This window comes from Gymnoscopelus microlampas (assembly GCF_963454915.1).
Source record: "Gymnoscopelus microlampas genome assembly, chromosome: 14".
NCBI classification, from domain to species: domain Eukaryota; kingdom Metazoa; phylum Chordata; class Actinopteri; order Myctophiformes; family Myctophidae; genus Gymnoscopelus; species Gymnoscopelus microlampas.
Window position 1 is genome coordinate 21,308,324 of NC_139951.1, and position 20,439 is coordinate 21,328,762.

Here is a 20,439-nt window from a genome sequence, read left to right on the forward strand (position 1 = left end):
TCGGGGCAGCCGTCTTCACAATCGTTGGGGGTGGAGGGAAATCCCACGAGGCCTCTCTTTGCCGGCTATCTGACAGAGGGCAGGAAACTGCTCCTATACGCCCCCATTACCACCAACATCAACACTGCCCAGGCACACACGCACGCACGCGCGCATGCACGCACGCACGCACGCACGCACGCACGCACACACACACACACACACACACACACACACACACACACACACACACACACACACACACACACACACACACACACACACACACACACACACAGATGCAGTTTTGACGCAATTGTGTGTACATGCAAACACACCTACTCATGTGCCCACAACACACATACACGCATGAACACGCACACGCACACACACACACACACACACACACACACACACACACACACACACACACACACACACACACACCATAAATATGGGCAGAGATATGATATCAGCGTATTATTATGCAGTCTGCACACTTTGTTTATCTCAATGAGCTAAAGGAGAATGTGAGAACATAATAGCATTCCCCTCATTTGCTTCATAGTCATAGATGAGTGTATTCCATTCACTGATGAGCAAAGTTGTAATGTCATAATATTGAACCTATTGCATAACAATAATGTACGTGCAAGGACATAAAAGGACAGATTAATATCACCGGGATTACATCACTACTTTAAATGTGTCAAACCAAATTAAATGTGCCATTCTACCTGGCTCTCTCAACCTCTCTGTCATCCGTTCTTTTTGTTCTTTCTCCATAAGTCACTCTATCCCCGACTCTCTTTCTCTCTGACTGATTCATATCTGTTATGCCTACCTCGTTAGGCCCTTTATTTACATCTCTTCATCAAGAACACCAGCATCATCAGAAAGCAAGCACGCGCACGCACACGCACACGCACACACACACACACACACACACACACACACACACACACACACACACACACACACACACACACACACACACACACACACACACACACACACACACACACACACACTTCTTGTCCGGCGTGCCAACAAAAACGGGGCTGGACTTGTTCCTTAACCCACTTGGCTCTGAGGGGCTGGTGAAGACAGTCATCCAGGCTGACACACGGGTCAGTGACTGGCCTCAGAGGTTAGAAATGTTCCCCTCGCCACTGGACACCATGTTATTGTACCTGCTCTTCCCAGCTTTCATCTTAGGTATGTATACCCGCTCCATCAATACACACACACACACACACACTCTTCTCTTCTTTATTTACAGGATAAGTGTTTGAGGTGCAGGCTTCCTGTGGAAGTTCATGAAAGTCATTTTTGGACATGATTTCCAACTGAGCCTATTGTGTTCCCTGGTTTGTGAAGGATGCTGCTGCTATAGCCCAATTACGGGACAATGGGCCGGTGCCATTCTACTGGTAGAAGGAACAGTCTGGGCTACTCTGGAATACCGGTCTAATCGTTTGGTAAATGTGAAGTTTGAATAAATGCGGCTCTGTTTCATCCCCACATGCAGGAGTTGTGGGATTAGCAGCAGACAACACGACCGATGGATTACGTGAAGAGATTATCCAACTTGATGGGACACTGGGGCTTCTTGGCAACCAAACGTTCAATATATCCCTAAAGGATGAAAGTAAGATGAGTTTCTTTCTATTCTGCTTAAAATAGTTTCATTTTTAATCAAAACCACATTATATAAGCCATTATATTACTTTTCTTTTTCAATATACCCTCTCTGTATGAGTGTCTTTACCTGTGCCCTCAGGTCATCAACGTTTAGCATCTAATAAAGATCAGCTGACTGAACTGGAGGAGAAACTGGGATTGGCAACCAATCAGACATTGAACATCACCACAGAAGGTGATGGTGAGATGATATTTTAAATGTAAACCCTGAAGTATCAAAATCACAAATGTTGTAGTTGTGAGGTTCTGAATGGCAGCGGTGGCAAGGACAGTATGCATTGTGTATTTTCACATTATTTAAATAGATTTCTTTTAAACATTTATCAGACAAAAACATTAACATAAGATGTTTTGTCAAGGTACAAGTTATGTTCTGAAAAAGAAAGAAAGAAAGAAAGAAATATGTGAAAGGGACTGAAAACAAAACCAACACTAACATCCGAAACAATTCCCAAAAAAACAATCATTATCATCATGTTAATAAAAAGGCACTCTCTGGATAAATTGCAGGTGCCATAAAATCAAGCGATGAGACATCCAGTTTCTACAAAGATCAGCTGATTGAACCGGAAGAGAAATTGGTACTGCCAGCCAATCAGACATTGAACATCACCACAGAAGATGATGGTGAGCTGATATTTTAAAAGTAAACCTTGAAGTATCAAAATAAAAAAAAGTTGTAGTTATGAGGTTCTGAGTGTCTCTGCAGTGGCAGAGACAGTATGCTTTGTGTGTATTTTAGAACTGTATTTATATATATTTTTGTAGTTCAGACGTTCTGAATGGCAGCAGACAGTATGCATTGTGTGTCTTTTTAGAGAATCTGTGATTAATGAAAAGTCGTGGTCTAATACTTGGATAAATTATGTTTGCAGGTGCCATACAATCAAGCCATGATCCATCCACAGCCACAAACATCTACAAGGATCAACTAACTGAACTGGAGGAGAAGCTGGGACTGCCAACCAACCAGACAATGAATATCACCACAGAAGATGATGGTGAGATGATATTTTAAAATCAATTCTTCATGGTGGAAGAAAATGAATGAAAACTATATGCATTACGTGGCTGTGTCATCCATCCATACATGACATGTAGAATATCAAGTTCTGGGGTAGTTTGTTCATGATCTCACTCTGTGACAACTAGCCTGGCATGGCCTGACTAATATCACTCTGCGTAGATATTAGTCTGAAATCTCTGTGTGGAACCTTCATTTCCAAGGGCCGGATTAAAAAAGAATGCCTCTGGTGATAAACCCGCCACACATTTGCATACTGGACCCTGATTGGTGCCCCACAACGTCGGGGGCAGCGAAATCCAATCACAACCGAGCAGGGCCGGACTAATCTTCGGAGGACTTTTTTTTTTTTTTGTACTTACAACTTCACAATAAAATCCTCAGTGTTTTTTGAAATCTTGAACATTTTCACTGAATACCCTTTCAAACTCCAAGGAAAGTGTCATAGTCACAGAACAGCCCTGCTTCTTATTATACGGCAAACGTAAAACATTACATATATATGTTTCGTTCCAGAGAGATTTCAGGATCAGGAGCAGTTTCATCCACTCACACACTGTCACGACACACTGTTGGTGGAACACAGCCATTTGGTTTGTGGTAACCCGTTCCACCTGTCCATGGTGTCTGTCAGCAAACAACACTGGTGTGATTTGGATTACATCATTGGGTGAGTTATTACTCTGTGTGTGCGCTCGTGTGCGTGTGCGTGTGTGTGTGTGTGTGTGTGTGTGTGTGTGTACGTGTGCGTGTGCGTGTTTGCGCGCACACACACACACACACACACGTGTATGCGTGTGTGTGACTGTGTGTGTGTGCGTGTGTGTGTGTGTGTGTGTGTGTGTGTGTGTGTGTGTGTGTGTGTGTGTGTGTGTGTGTGTGTGTGTGTGTGTGTGTGTGTGTGTGTGTGTGTGTGTGTGTGTGTGTGTGTGTGTGTGTGTGTGTGTGCGTGCATGTGTGTCAGTGTTTCTGGTATGGAAACTTCAACTTCAAGTTTATTGTCACATCACAAGAGTACAGGTTGTCTCTGTCGATATTTCATCTTTTTATATTTTGTTTTGTTTTGTATTTACAATGTCCTATTGTATACTTTGTTGTATGACAGTGTCAGCGGAAGAAATGAAAATAGCAGATGTACAAGCACACAACACATGTGGGTTAATAGATGTGGAAATAGCATGCAGTGGTAGTGTGGAAAAATAAAAATAATTTAGTCATTTAAAAGTAAATAGCTAGGCCATATTTCATAGTTTTAAACATTTTCAAAAATAGCAAAATTAGCCAATCTACAAGCTCACAAGGTCACGGAAGCTTTATTGTTCAATATTTTTTAACAATTATTTGTTCTCAGACATTGCAGCAGCAATAAAAACGTGTAGCTTGTGATCTGCAATTTTAAAAAAAATGTTCTGACAATTTTGGCCTATAATGACATGCCAGGGCAGGTTGAAAGTTGTTAAATGAATGTTATGGTGAACAAATTATATTAATTCCTTCACGTCATCAAGCTCATTGTATTTGGTGATTATATCGATCATTCACTGCTGTTTCAGCCTTCCTTCTGTCTATAAGTGAGTTGTGAGCTGCTTCCTGTTTGAAAATGAACAGCATGAATAGGATTTAATGAAGCAGACATTGTCAAAGGGTGGGCCTGAGGAAGGGGCCATCGGTAACACTTAGCCTACGCCTGTGTTCCGTTGGCAGAGGCACAAACACTTAGCCTACGCAGTAATAATTTACTTAACACTTGGTGATGGATACTTCCCAGACACTTTAAGGAACATAGACAATGCAGTGAGACAAGACTAAAAGCTTTTGTAATGGTTTTGTAATGTGCTCTCTCTCTCTCTCTCTCTCTCTCTCTCTCTCTACACACACGCACACGCACACACACACACGCACACGCACACGCACACACACACACACACACACACACACACACACACACACACACACACACACACACACACACACACTTCAGCTATTTCCTGCAATGCACTCAGCATTAAAAATACATTGGCATGTGTCGTTGTATCATACGTTTTTGTGTTGCTCTTTCTATGTCAATTAAGGACACAGAACAAAGAGTTGAATGATTGTTTAGATTGTAACATGTAAAGCTACACTATGCAAGATTTAAAGCTAAATGGATTTATGGATCTTAATCCTGTAAAGGATTAAAATGCTACTTACTACAATGCGGTTCAGGGACCTGGTATGACCAAGTATCAGAACAGTTACAGTACCTCTTGCTGCTACTTGGGGGCGCCAACATAGATGAAGTGTGAAAACTCAGAGTCCCCAGTGCAGCGAGCTGTAATACAATAAAATATGATACAGAAACGATGCATGCATATATGTGTTCTTGAAAATTATCGGAAAGGCGGGCCCTAAACCTGATCAAAATGGTTCATTAGCGTGAGACCCACGAGTTTGCTTGAGAGATGAAAACACTGCTAGTGCAGGCTGCAGAAAATGACAGGAAAATGACAGGAAAAACTGCTAGCGTTAGGCCTATATGAAAAGTAATGAGTTCTTGAGTAATGTAATGAGTTACTTTTGGCAGGGAGTAGCTAATGAGTAATGTAATAATATGTAATAAGTAATGAGTAATATATTACAATGTTTTTGTAACAAACCAAACACTGGTTCATTGTCTTTTATTGAACATTTAAAAAAGTTTGTGGATATTCATTCATGATCTGTGATCTACGCTATTTAATTGGTCAGGGGTAATGAAGTGGTTTCAGCTTGGAGCTGGTTCAGGTTAAACACTGAGTTTAGGCATGGATTTTGTGTGGTTTCATTAATCATAGTTAAGATAGCACTGTTAGTATGTGGTGACCAGATGTCCCGGTTTGTCTGGGGGATATCTCTATTGCACCTTTACTATCCACTGCCTTTTAAAACGCAGACTGCTGTAATAAACAACCCCCCCCCCCCCCCCCCACATCTGTTCACCCACCACAGGGAGTATAACGACATGACAACCTGCATGGAGCAGCTCTCTAACATGTTGGGCTGCTATTACCCGAACCCTAGCGTTCAAGACTTCTTCCTCTACATCCACTCTGAGTACTTCTACAACTGCTCCGAGGAGGAGCTGCTGTTACACGATGCCCCTCACAGTGTGGTGGTCGTGCTCACTCTGCTCCCAGTCAGTCTCATTCCCATCCTGGTGTTCCTGGTGGTCTGGAAAAGCAAGGTCCGGGACTAAATTGACAATACAAAATCTCAGGGTTTATTCTTCAAATTAGGAAATTCTGCAAAACTCAGTGCAGCCCAAAAATGTACTACATTGTTATATGATATGAAACCCCTAATTAGGCTAGTTAAATTAATAAGTAGGCCTATGTTTGCCAGTAGTGGTCCTCTCAATAGAAGAGATATATTGTATTAACATAACCAGATTGGTTAAAATAAAGTTTTATTAAAACCCATAAAAAAGGTTATGGGTTGCAGCTTTAAATAATATGCTACATTACAGAGTGATAAAAGCACAATTTAGATGATCTATCCACAGATTTACATGTAAGTAGAATACAATGTAGGCATATAGTTTCGATTATAAACTTACTGTAAGCTAATTCCACACCCTCATTCATGCCACAGCAAGCTACTGAGACTGGTGACAAGATGTCAAGATTCTGGAACATATAGCTTGGTTAAAGGACGACTTCATCCATTTTCAACATATCTTCATATAATTGGTCCTCACTAATGCTCATTATAATATGGTACCATTTTTGTCTACTAGGTCTGTGTCTCAGAGGAGGGATGTGGACAGTTCAGAAACCTGCCTACCAGTGACATCATCGATGGGGAATCCAAGCTAATAGAAACTATAGGCTTACTATTCCTGGAAAGTTAGTATGCTGAAGCCATTGTTCTCACATTAATAAAAACCTAAATGACATTTTTGTAATCTTGTTTGAAAAAATAATCCTACCTAATGATGATGTCACTGGTAGGCGGGTTTCTGAAGTGTCCACAGCCCTCCTATGAGACACGAGTAGGAAACAATGGTACCATTTTATCATGATCATGATCAGTGAGGACCAATTATATGACGATAGGTTGAAAATGGGTGAAGACGTCCTTTAAGCTTACATTAGCTTTACGCTGGTGTGGTTTGCTGAAAATAACAGATTTTCAGCAAACCACACCATCTCAATACGCAGTATGAATCAGGCTATAGGCTACACTGTAGGTTTCAAAGAGGTGTCATTGGTGTCAGGCTATACGATATTGGCGACTCTGAGCCAACAGCCATGTTCTATGCTGCACAAGCTTATAATGATTTCAAATATGTTTTTATTGAGATCATTATTGTGTGCTCTTTTTGCTGCTAATTAAGATTGTCTTTGTATTATTGTGTGCACAAATTATATACACATACAATAAGTACTTATGTACACAATATATTTAATATAAATAGTCTAGAATGTTTTATAATTTTGTGGAATTTGTATTATTTATTGGGGCGGAAATATTAGTTAACTAATTTTGCTTTTTTACTTTCATACTTTTTTTTGTGGCCCAGCTTCTATGCTTTTTCCATTTACAATTTATCTTGGTAAACTACACAAAGAAGACCTGAAACACACATGAACTACATACTGAATACATTTAAGCGGCATTGTTATATACTTGGATTATTCCTGCTGTGTTGAATTGTATTCTCTATCACTATTTTATATATTTATATATCTTAGATATAAGATTTGTGTGTGTGTGTGTGTGTGTGTGTGTGTGTGTGTGTGTGTGTGTGTGTGTGTGTGTGTGTGTGTGTGTGTGTGTGTGTGTGTGTGTGTGTGTGTGTGCCCGCATGAGAAAAAGATGAAAGACAAAGGAAGGGAGGGATTGTCTGTAACAAAGCTGTCTGATTTCCTTAGAAGATCCTGCTGGGCAGTGAATTATGCCTGAGATAAGGTAATTAGCACAGAATCCCACTGGTGCTATCTATATTGTCCTCTGTATGCAGCAGTGCATGTCTTTATATGCACGCACACTTGGGCCATTGGAGTATGTAGACCTGTGTAGGTCAACCCAAGGTATAAACCCCTTCCAATACTCATTCAACCAAACGCTATTATATTTTTGTTTTGTTTTGTTTTTGCTGAGACACTGTACTATTAAAGGGACACTACCATGGGTTTCAACATTATTCTTGTGTGTTTGTTGTGGGGCTAATGTTACATTAGCAGCCATAAAACTGACCTGTTTTCTGTGAGTCTCTGAAATGCCACCAAAGTTGTGCTGAGTTTGTTCGCCACGTTTCATGGCAACTTAATATAATAAATAAATCTTAAATAAATCGTATATATTGTCACGCTGACACCCAGGGATGAAAAGTAGGACCCAAAATGCAAATAACACAAGAGGTTGCTGGCGAAAACTTAGTCTTCACGGAAAGTGAACAAACACAAGTACATCTCTGCTCTCACAGAGGGAAAACAATGGTTCTTCTGAACACACTTAAACACAAGACAATAATCCAGCAACATGACATACATTGGCAGTCCTTTAAATACCAGAACACCAATTACTGGGTTGCCCAGATGGAATCAGTCTCTCAATCAATGTCCGAACAGTGAGGGGAGGGGGCGAGTAGAACAAGGTGATGAAAGGGCAAGGGCAGAGTCACATCAGGGCAAAGACAGTGGCACACTGGACAGAACAGGGCATAACTGACAGGGAGGGGCCCTGCCAGAGGCCATGATCGTGACACATTTGCAGTGATGGCCACAGACCGTATGGGTGTGCCACAGTGCCAGACATATGCTTGACCGTAAAATCACTCATGGGAATAGTAGGAACACAGAGAAAGGCTATAAACAGGCATAGAGGGGAATTTTCTCTGACAATATGGGCTGTATTGTAAATGTCATTGTTTCAATTGAATATTATAATCAGTAACCATGGATTGGAGTGCAGACCAACAGGGTTGAAGTTATGCTGTCACTGCTACAGTCATCACCAACTCAAATTCTATAGTAGCCTAAAACCTTCTAAAAGATGTATCACACTGGATTCTGCATGATCTAATTTACAGATAAAAGTGAATGTTCTCTTCATTACATATAACAAGATCATTATTTGATTAGAGTGTAAAAACAACATATTAATGAATGGGAGCCTATAAACACCTCGACAGGTCGTTTATTTTATGTTTTTTATGGCAAAAGCCACATCACAAGAGCACAGAACTGTCCGTTTACTAAAGTTCAACTAATTGCGCTTGCCATATGATACCTCTCCCACATAATAAGAAGCCAAGTGCAGATGAAGGGGCCTTATACATTTCAGACAACAGGGAGCTTTCTGTGAAAGAGAATACAGAGACCTTATTATTAATTACATTCAACAGAGAGATTAAGAGAGCCTGACAGCTACAACAATGCTGGCCTGTGTTTACTTTCTCTGTTATACAGAAACTTGGTGTTGGCTTCTGCATGATTGTTTAAGATAGTGGGACTAAATACAACAATGGTGAGCCATGTTTCCTTTCACACAGTTTATAAGGATGTTTGTTTAGAGAGGAGCAGAGCCCCTGTGGTGACTGTCACTGGAGAAAAACAGCATTCTGTCCTATCTCACCCCCCCCCCCTGTTCCACACAAGACTTCTGTCACTAGATAATATCCTGCTCACAGCCGTGTCTTGCTGTTTTCCTGGCTAAAGCAATATCCAGACAGACTTCTTTTGAGGATACCAGAGTGGATGGTATTTGATGGATTGTAAAGATAATATTTTATTGGTTAGTATACGGAGGTTCTCAAAGTGGGGCCAGGGGGTCTCCAGCAAAATGAGATAATAGAGCATCACAATCAGTTTAACCTCTTTAACCCTATTTTACACTTAGGTTATTCCAAAATAGCTCATCTACAAGCTCACGATACAACATGTGAGCTTGTAGATCTACTCTTTTTTTTTCTTGAAAAAAAATGAAATTTGATGGTTGTAGGACACTTTAAAAAAGGATATTTACTCATGGCCCATAAAAATGGGTCCCGATCCATTGATTGTTGAACCACAGTGACTAATATGTACTTTCCATCAATGAGACTTTTCATTAACTTGAGCGCCTCAATGTGTCCTTCCATTTCCTTTGAATGGTTAGCACTGGCTTTTATCTGACCCTTGCATAGTGATAAGGTATAGGCCTCGGCTATGTCTTCAGCCTAGTATATTGCAAAGCCCTGCACACTGCAAAGGGCAGAAGGCAAGGAGAAATGAACATGATGCCCCCTGCTGGTTCTATCTAGTCATTGGACAACAGGAGTTATTGCTTGGGGACAGAACTGGCTTATGAGAGTTCAGAAACCCAGCCATGATGACACAGAATGGTATCAAGGTTAACCTTAACTGACAATTCAGTGATTTCAGTGTTTAATGTTATATACAACATTACGCCATCCATAGTCATTGGAACAGAATTATTTGTATTGGCAGATTTTTGTTTGCATATAAGAAAACCAGGGATCAAACATGAAAAAGGGGGTTGTCTCTCTTATACAGATACAACTACAAGCAATGTGGCATGCTCTGCATACAACTAGACAATACTAGAGATTAAATGAGAAGAAAAAAAAAGATATGATATGGTTAGAAATCATGTTAAAAAGTACATAAGACACACATTTAACCATCTTTAAAAACCTCTGCTAATAGTAAGTTGCCTCTGTGTAGTTAACGTATTACACTGAATAACAGCAGTATATACATATTTTAAATGATTTACTCAAAATGTAAAGCTATAAACTGTATCCAATTATATACAGTACATGCACACTATAGATGCTGGTATAGCAATATAGCTTGATAGACTGATGACAAAATGCTGTTATTAAAACCATTTAATATCCTTGGAAATGTCTCTTGGAAATGTACTATATGGTGAAGCTCAAAATGTGTGTAACAGCTTTCCTTAATGTGTCACAATCTACAACATGGCAATACTGATTGCTGATATCTTTCAATACATTAAATGGTATTGTTAAGCAAGAGATAAGGTGACATCAAACAGATTGGCCCATCAGTGACCCTCCACTGTATTGTAAAGCAATGGGGGGGGTCAGAGCACTATAAAAGGGAACCAGTCAAACAGAGGCCACTTGCGTTTCTTCAGACAGACTCAATTCACCTCTTTGTGTGTTTGGTTCTGCCACTGTAGCATCTCTCTTAACAGAATATCATCAATAAGCATTAATATCAGGATTCTGTGTATACCTCAGACAACGAGCCTGAATTCTCAGATCAACTGCGTGTGGTAAGTCCTCACTTCACAGAAATTGTATTTTTTTGTTTCTTTGTTTATTTGTTTTGTCAGACAGACCTGACATCAGCACCATCAGCATGCACTACACTGTAAAATCCTGAGTGTAATAATTTAACTCTGAGAGTGTACAAGTGGAACCAAATGGACCTGCAAAGTCCCATTTGAACACTCTCAGAGTTACAAAAGGATAGATTAACACTGAGTAATTGAACGTGTGCCTTCTAAAATACAGATTATTTTCTTGTGATTTAATCTCCACTACAAAGGGTCTAATGTCTGACAAAGTCATTCTTAACCAAAGGCCCCTGCATGCATGCTACCAATGAAGCCAATGAATTATTATAGAAGTGTGTGTGGTAGAGCGGAGCTTCAGTATGGTGATACTGATGCAACACAACAGGAAAACCACAGACTGACGCTCTTCATCAGCAACACTCTCACACAAGCTGTCTGGTTGGTTTCTGTCTCACACTTCTGGGAATACACCATGAACAATAAGTGTGTGGTTTTGACTTTAAGCAAGTGAGAAGTGTTTTTCTGAGATTTATCAAGCTCAGATATACAAAACCTCACATCTGTGGCCCTAAAGAGTCAGACACAATTGTCCCTTAAAACAAAGATGAAAAGAAAAGATACTGTATTCTGTGTTGAACAACAAACAACTTAGCATTGTTGGGGGGTGGTGGTGGTGGATTTAAAGCTGGTCAATTGTTTCTCTGTATTTAAAGGCTCTCCCAACGGTCTCTCTTTCTCAGACATATATTATTACATACTATTTGCAGGTAGAATGGTGGGGCAGCATTGGATTCCATGGAGAGATAACCCAACAATCATGGTACCACTCAATGGCAAGCAGATGGAGTCGCAAATCTGTGAGTGATATGGTGATATTACCTTTATTGATTAATTTCATTAATCCTAACTGGGGTCTGGGGATTTATCTTTACTTTGATTAACAGAATATAATTATCTATGTGTGTCTCTGACAAAGGTTAATGGACCACAATGGAAGCGTTGGCTTTTTTGTGTCTGATCCATTTGGCGTTATTACATCAATGTACTGCTGTACATTAAATGTAAATTATGTCAATAAAATATTCCATCAATCAATCTGGAAGATACATTAAATACATAAACTTTAAATAAGAAAATGAATAAGGTTTAAAAAAGTGTTTGTTTTTGCTTTCAGCTCCAGCCTGTCCCAGCACCAAAAACCAGGCTATGCGTCCTCATCTTCTCTATGTGGTTCTTGGCCTCTGTGCAGCACTCTGCCTTGTGTTGCTTGTGATCTCCACAGCTCTTGCTATCTTGTGTAAGTTCTGGCTTTTGCTGTATTCATATATTTTAGTCCAAACATTAAACATCTGATTAAACAACCCCTACACTTGATGAAATGGCATGACATGAAAACATATTTCATCTACCCGTCCTTTTAGATATGGCCCAACTGCTGTTGTGGGCATGTGTGTGTGGTACTGTGGTTGTGTGTGCGTGTGCGTGTGCGTGTGTTTGTGATATAGGCTATTTCCTCCTGATGTCTATCTTTTGATTCATTGTCTTACATCTTCATTGTCTTAAATCTTCAGATGCCCGTGAATCAGATAGCAAGCCAGAATGGAAGGGTCTCATCTTTGACTACCAGAACATCAGCGACCATTACCTAACTGTTACTGAGGCCAATGATGAATTAAAGAGAGACAACTTCAACTTGAGGGAGCACAACGCCTGGCTGGGCAGGCAGTCCCGTCTCCTCAATCAAAGCTTCGCCAAACTCAGTTTGACAGGTCGCGTTTTGACCTTGGAAAACCTCCAGCTGCGGGAGCAAATAGTTAACCTGACTTCAATAAAGTCACAGCTGGATCAGCACCACGGCCGGCTGGAGCAGAACGGCAGAGAGCTGGAGGCAGATCATTTCAATCTCTCTCAAGCTGTTGAGCAGCTCACCCACTCCCACACCCAGCTAGAGGAGGAGAGACAGAACCTCTCCGAGACAAACGCTCTTCTGAGACACGATCGGGTCCAAGCCACCGAGGAAGCCAGCAAGCTGCGAGAGGTCAACAACCATCTCCGCGAAGCAGTCCGGGATCTGAACGAAAAGATCGAGGCAGATGCTGTCTTGGAGATCGATTGCGAAGAAACGTCCAGGAACAGCACGCTTCTTCAGGGGACAGTTGAGGAGCTACAGGAGGAGAACCGGAGGCTGGGTGCTGTGCTGGAGCAAGAGAGGCAGGCTGCTTCAGAACAGGAGAACCGCACCAGAGAGCAGATGTTGGTGGACTCACGTCAAATGAATGAGGCCTTTAACGCTTTCGACCTCTACTGCCCTGTGGTTGATCACAAGACGAATGGTAGGCTATGTCATCCCTTTTATTTTGTTAATTTATCAACAACAAGGGGGTCACACTGCATTACATAACCAAGCTGACCATGCTAAAATGAGTTCTGGCCCAGATTGATGGTAGCAGTTTTGACCCCAAGTCTATCTGACACATTAATTTGTAGAATATGGATCTTTTGGTTCTTTTCAGGCACTTTTGCCATCATACAAACAAAATACCAATCAGGTTAACAATATCAGAACCCAGAATTATTTTTAAACAAAAATCTACTTTATTTTAGTGTAGTATTAATTTAAATCTAAGCAGAACATGTAACCACCATCATCTTCCATGTCATTCTGTCATGTGGATTTCACATCTTGAACATCACAGATCAAGACTTAGATCTCTGACTTGGAGAGAAAACTGATCCTGTTCATGAATGCAGTCCTAGACCTAAACTGTATTTTCTCTTCTTCACAGAGCGGCTTTGCAAGAAATGTCACAGCAGCTGGACACTGTTCCAGACCAAATGCTACTACTTCTCCTCTCGTCTGCTCACTTGGGAGGCCAGCAGAGCCTGGTGTCAGGCACAAGGGGGCGACCTGCTCACAGTTAACAGTAAAGAGGAGCAGGTATGGGACAAAATAATAAACATTAACCACATAAACGCTAGTGTCACCTGTTTAAGTATATCAACTTACAATTAATCAATATTTAGATACAAAATTGTAATTGATAAATGTTTCTTTAATTCTGTATCAGCTGTTATCTTGTACTTATGAAGTGAAATTACGTGTGTCACTTGAAACAGTTATCAGCTGAAATTCATATTTTGTCTCCCCGGTTTTCCTTTTCAGACTTTTATGTTCGCCACTAGCCAGGCCACAGGTGGGGCTAGCGACAGGGTGTGGATAGGTATGACGGACTCACAGAAAGAGGGACAATGGCACTGGGTGGATGGCAGCCAAGTGTCTTCAGATCTACAGTAAGTCAAGTGCATTATTGACTTTGTTGAACTAGGCCAGTGATGGCTAAGTACCATTCATACTTTGCTGTATGATGGCGTTGTTGTGAACTTGAAGATCAGCTATTTTCAAAACGTGACACCATCATATGACAAAGTATAAATGAACAGATTGCAGTTCTCTATTTCAGTTTCAACTATGAACACATTTGGCAAAGTAAGTGTTGTTGCCTCTCATCTAACCTTGACGGAATACTTTGCTGAATACCGAATACTCATTACTTGTGAGAGATTCAATACCTAAATAAATAATTAATGAAAGTGGAAAAAACAACACAACACACAACAAAAATATGCAGTGGAAATGAGGAATTGGGTACAGTGAAATAAAAATAAAGTCACATATTTTTCTTGATCCTATGTATCAAGACCTAAAATAGTATCACCACCTTGTTTCTTTTATTGGTCCCCCAATTGAAAATATGAAATGTTTTTTTATGAGCCACAGGGTCAAAATTATTTGAAAGCAGATCCACATGGCATATTTGTTTGATATTGTAACTTTAATCTCCTTCATAACATATTTTATTTAACATGTTGCATTACACTGATTCATTTAAGTTTTGAGCATTATACATCTCTAGTAGTGTTTAGTGTTACACCATCATCAGGTTTAGTGGCCAACAATGTTATACCTCCCACGGACACAAACAATTGCCCGTACCCACACTGACAGGGCTATCACAATTGCAACACCCTCCAACTTGCTTTCACACACACACATGCACGAACGCGCACACACACACACACACACACACACACTCACACTCACACTCACACACATTTATGTTTGATAGTACAATTTTACAATTTCATAAACAATGTATGCCACATTAACCCTGGCATCCCCATTGTGGACAAATGTGTCAAAATGTTTAAATCAAAAAAAGACTTAAATTCCAAAATACCAAATCAGCTGTTTTCGCTATTTGTCTAAGAAGTATACTGGGGTTAGTTAGTTAACTGGTTAAGTAAATGTACGCCCTTGTGTTTTTTATTTGTATAATTGTTTTTCAAATCAAACCCAAAATGTCTTCAGTCAAAACGGCCTCTTGCGTATAGTGATGGAATGCTGACATTCCTCTCACTGTCTCCCTAGGTACTGGCTAAATAGACCTGGTTTGGGGACAGAGCCGGATAACTGGACACAGGATAATCCTGCGGGAGAGGACTGTGGACATATAGATACCAAAGAAAGTGAACTCAACTCGTGGATGGATGGCTCCTGTGACACTGCCTATAGATGGATCTGTGAAAAGAGTGTTTTATATTAACTATTCTATCATCACTGTAAATATTTAAAGGTAGAGTAAGTGATATTTGTTTCGGTTAAAACAAAACGTTTTTTGTAAAAAGAATCAAAGCTCTATATTCTGATAGTACTCATTGCTATAGTGTTTGTCTAATAACAGGGGTCTCTCCCCATCTCTCTTTAATAAACAGAACATACATGTACATGTTCTCTCATCTGGAGAGAGTGCCCATTTATGAGGCTCAATTATTTAGTGTTCCAGATCCAATTTTGTCTGCTCACGTCTTTGTGTCATCACTTCCAATTTCACTTGGTTATCATGTATCCTGTATGAGTTCTCCCTCCTGATTGGATAAAATTGGTCTGCCGACCTGAAAATGCATTTTCCTGTTTACTAAAGGACTGGAGAGACAGGGAGACCCCTGCTGTTACTGAAAAAAAACACTATAGCAAAGATGTCTATCAGAATATAGAGCTATAACACTTATTGCAAACAAACAAACTCACTTGCTGCACCTTTAACCAATGTGTATTTTTCCACCATTAAACAGAGCTGTGTAATGTAATGTAGGAAATGATGTTGTGTTGAATGAGACATTACTGTATATATCAAAATAAAATACAAAAATATTCAGCCTCAGTGTTAGATGTTTTGCAGTATTCTCCCTACCAATCAAAGCTCACCTCACGCTGCTAAGCTCATGTTAGCACAATAGCACATCTAAGGCAACAGAGGGAATATGGCGATGATGATAAAATATACATACTTGCCTTTAGCTTTTCATGTGCATCAATTATGAATTCAAGTACTTACAATATACTTCATTTAAAACTTCACAGTTTTATAATGCAATACAATAATAATAATAATAATATGCAAGCACTATCATGCCTTAACACCTGGTATCACACACTCGCTGTCGGGCAGAAACCTCATATGTCAAAAACTGTTGGACATTATGATTCAATGTAGTTATTATTTAGTCACAAGCTCTTGTTAATACCTTTCCTTGGTTCAGTATTTATAAAATCTGCTGACAAAAGTAACCACTTTAACTGGTTTAAGCCGTTTCACTAAAAGAAAAAAGAAAAGAGTAGCTGATGTACAAGCTCACAGTGCGACGCGCTGTAAGCTTGTAGATCAGCCATTTTTTGAAGAATAGCAATTTTTGTGTGACACTGCAGTATGACGCAGTAGGGCATTAATTTATGAAAAAACATGCCAACATCAACAATATATCTTAATGTGATATGTTATCTGAGTCCTGTGTGGGCGTATACATTTCTGTGTGTTTTAACATAACTGTCAGTTTCCATCATTCAAAGCCATCAGTAGATTCAATTGGCTAATCCAGCTTGGACTTTCTTGTCACGAACAGTCTGAGACACACAAAGCGTATTGATCCCAGTGTAATAGCACTCAGGGCCAAGACGACAGCAACTAGGAAGCCTACAACATCCAGAGAATGATATGAGTACCATGGCATCTTATAGGACTCAGTGCGCAGGTGGGCAGCTCCTTTGTGCCTCATGACAAATTCTATCCAGTAGACGGCCGTGTCCAGTGGATGACTCGGCTTGTCATGGTGGAGAATAGATAGATGCTCCATGCTGTTCCTATAGGATGGATTGTGAAGAACATCTTGTACCGCTTCCAGAAAGTTCTGTCTGGTCAGTTTAGTTACATCCAGCACCTTGGCAGCTCCCCGGATCTCCAATCTCAGAAGATTCTCAAACTGGTCAAAAAGAAGAGGTACCCCTATAACTGGCACTCCATGGTAGATTGACTCATAGACGCCATTGGTCCCACCATGGGCCACAAAGGCTTTGACTTTGGGGTGCCCCAAGAGGTCATTCTGGGGCAGCCATTTTACAATCAGGGTGTTGTTGCCCAAATTGTCTGGCCGCTCACCTGGGTGCCTCCAAATGACCTTCTGTGGGAGCTGCGCGAAGGCAGCGGCGACTTCTGATGTAAGCTCCAGAGGAAGGCCTTTAACCAAACTTCCAAGTGACATCAGGATGACTCCATGTTCACCTGAGCTTTGGACAAACTCCTCCAGCTCTGTAGGTAAAGGCTCTGAGGGTTTACACTGAAAACCAGCTACGTATACAATATTTGGCATGGTAGGCCTGGGGAACTCAAACACAAAGTCCACCCTCATTAGCCAAATATCTGTCCCCTGCAAGATGTGGTAGAAGTTCATGTCTGGCTCAAAGTACTTCTCTATCAGCCTGTCGTAATGAGGACTCACAATTAAAGTATCAATGCCCATGTTAAGTAAATAGAACAATATGTTCTTGATCCTTTCACTAAAGTTCATCTTGTCTGAGATTGCATATCCAGACATGGGGGTGTAAGACAAGGGCGAAGGAGCCACGACAAAGTGTCCCTCTCCACTGGTGATCCATCTCACATTGAAAACAGTGGGCAGCTTCAGTGCGTGGGCCACCAGAGCCCCTATAGGCAACCCCGGGTCCAAAAGAACAACATCATACTGAGCATCACGGAGGTCCTGCATGAGGACCTGGTTCTCCAAAATCGCTACCACAACCTCGCTGGCCTCTCTGTGCATTTTGGACAGTGATGATAGCATTTCCCAGTAGAAGGACACAAAGGCCATTACAGATGCACCCCCCTTCTTGATGGCTAGCATTTTGGCCAGGAAGGTTACAAAGAAGTCCTGCTCCTCTATGGTCATTTTCTCCTGCAGGGGGATGGTGATGGTGCTGTAGTGTTCTGCTCCTTCTTTGACGTACCAGCTAGTAGACGTGCGGACCACTGTGATATGGTGACCCTTGGCGTAGAGACCCTTCAGCAGCAGGTTCATATTGACCCAGTGGCTACCCTCCAATGAGAACACCAGGACTTTTCCACCTTCAGTGCCAGGACTAAACAGGAGGGCTACGCTCACCACCAGAAATACAGGAGTAGCTCCTGGAAGGAGGATCCTCATGTTTCGCCTCTGAGGAAAAAAAGAACACATCCCAGTTTGCAGTTAGTAAATTGAAACTAGTGAAACATACACAGTAATTCACTATTTAAAGTCATAAAGTCACATTAAAGTTACACATTAAAGTCATAACCTTTTCAATTAAACACTTTTTTTTTAAATATAATCTTTCACTGGTATATTTTTCACAACTTCATAACCATTTCACTTAAATGTGTTTTTTGATGACTTCTCACTATTAAACAACATTTTTATTCTTCAGTGTGTGGCCCGACACATTATGTATTTTAAATTTATAAATAAAGTTTCTGCCAACATCTTTTGCATTCCAAAATATCCTCAGGCGCTAGGACACTGCAGCATTCCGTTTTGAGTCGTGCTTCTGTATAGACAAAGCTACAAGAGGTGTCACCAAAAAGACTACTTAAATGAATGTCACACAGATCGATGAACCCCCTGAGAGGTTTCCAGATCACTTCATGTTCACTCACTTGGACACATGGTGTCAGTGTGAACAGATAAAGGGACAGTCGGACAGAAGTGAACAGTGAACCTTATAATTTATATATTTCATACAGTCAGTGCTTTCTACCCACTTGAAATGGAGCCAGCCTACTTTATTTATTCATTTCTTGGCTATCTTGGCCTGTTGATAAATACTATGCCACACACACGCGCACACGCACACACAGTGTGCTGTGCTGAAGTACATTAACACCACAGGTTTTCATTGTAGTATCAACTCATTTGGAATGATCAGTAACTAATCACTTGCTGTAGCTGTAAAATCTAGCCGAATGTATGTTTAACTGTGCTCAATTGAACACACTTTTTTTATAATAACTATGATGACCACTACTTTTAGCCATCACCTCTATTATTGGTCAATCCTTTACTGAATGCTTGCTTGTCATGTTCTGATACCTACCTGATACTTGAGCATGAAAACATGTGAGAGTAAAGTATACTAATGTTATGTTTATGCTATGTTTAAGGTTCAGTGTTCCATAACAGGGAAACTTCAACAACTTTCAGTCCAGAGGAATGCTGCGACAAAGGCTTATCTCCAATAACAACATAGACAGTAATCTCACATTACCAACCACTACCAGCACAGTATACTGTATGCATCTGAAAAACTGTTACATATTAGCATATTCCCAACTCTAAACCATATAAGGTTTCAAAAATGAGCAAAAAGGCATCTAGCACACACAGCACACAAAAGTAAAACGTGCAATTATGCTTTAGAATGGTCAAGTTAAAGAATGACAGACTATATCCTGCAGGTTTCTTGCAGTGAGCAAAACAGACTCACATTCTGTCAATGCTCATGTGTTAACAACAGTATTATCCTAGCCTTTGGAGTTGTTTTAGGTAGTTATAGGTACAAAAGGACAAGTAATATAACCTACCGTAAATCCCTGAGACAGGAGCTGTGTACTTTGAAAGGATTATTGACTGCCAGCTGCTAGTTGAGAAAAGGATTCAAGCTCCAGACCATTGTGTCGTGTTGCATAACGTGGGAAAGGTCGAGTCGGGGGAAGAGGATATTCTGAATGGATTGCAGATGTGTGCGTGTAAAGCACAGACCAAACTTTGGGGTGGGTCTTGTCTGCAGGGCCTGCCCTCTTTCTATGGCAGGCGCACACACACACACACACACTCACACTCACACACACACACACACACACACACACACACACACACACTCCAACACAAGGCTCCCCCGTTCTGAAGGTAGGCGAAAGGGGCTGGCTTGCCGTGTTATGCACATACCATACGTCCATAAACAATCTCCTGAAATGTGGTGTCTAAAACAGACATAAAAAGTAAATAGAGCTGTCAGAGGTTTCACTCACTTGGACAAGTGGTGTTAGTGTGCACTGACAAAGGGACTGAAG

The 20,439-nt window shown here is 40.7% G+C and overlaps 2 protein-coding genes across 3 annotated transcripts; one reads left to right on the plus strand and one right to left on the minus strand.

Annotated features, from left to right (window-relative positions):
* Window positions 1–1,068: 1,068 nt before the first annotated feature.
* Window positions 1,069–7,869, plus strand: LOC311059693 (uncharacterized protein). Its single transcript, XM_084077718.1, has 8 exons — window positions 1,069–1,197; window positions 1,511–1,630; window positions 1,763–1,864; window positions 2,194–2,310; window positions 2,559–2,684; window positions 3,224–3,377; window positions 5,678–5,912; window positions 6,465–7,869. Exons 1-8 carry the CDS (start codon window positions 1,137–1,139, stop codon window positions 6,576–6,578), a joined length of 1,029 nt encoding a protein of 342 aa, XP_083933844.1. The 5' UTR covers window positions 1,069–1,136; the 3' UTR covers window positions 6,579–7,869.
* A 7,765-nt stretch (window positions 7,870–15,634) lies between these two features.
* On the minus strand, window positions 15,635–20,085 carry LOC311059686 (UDP-glucuronosyltransferase 1-2-like). 2 transcript variants are annotated; one of them, XR_014602187.1, is made up of 3 exons: window positions 19,951–20,085; window positions 16,316–18,547; window positions 15,635–16,263 (listed from the first exon to the last, which is right to left on the minus strand). XR_014602187.1 is itself a non-coding variant. In XM_084077709.1 (2 exons), the coding sequence occupies exon 2, from the start codon at window positions 18,536–18,538 to the stop codon at window positions 16,931–16,933; it is 1,608 nt and encodes a 535-aa protein (XP_083933835.1). In that variant the 5' UTR covers window positions 18,539–18,547; window positions 19,951–20,085; the 3' UTR covers window positions 15,635–16,930. The 2 variants fall into 2 exon arrangements, 1 of the variants encoding a protein (XP_083933835.1); XM_084077709.1 differs by having other exon boundaries at window positions 15,635–18,547.
* Between the last annotated feature and the right edge of the window lie 354 nt (window positions 20,086–20,439).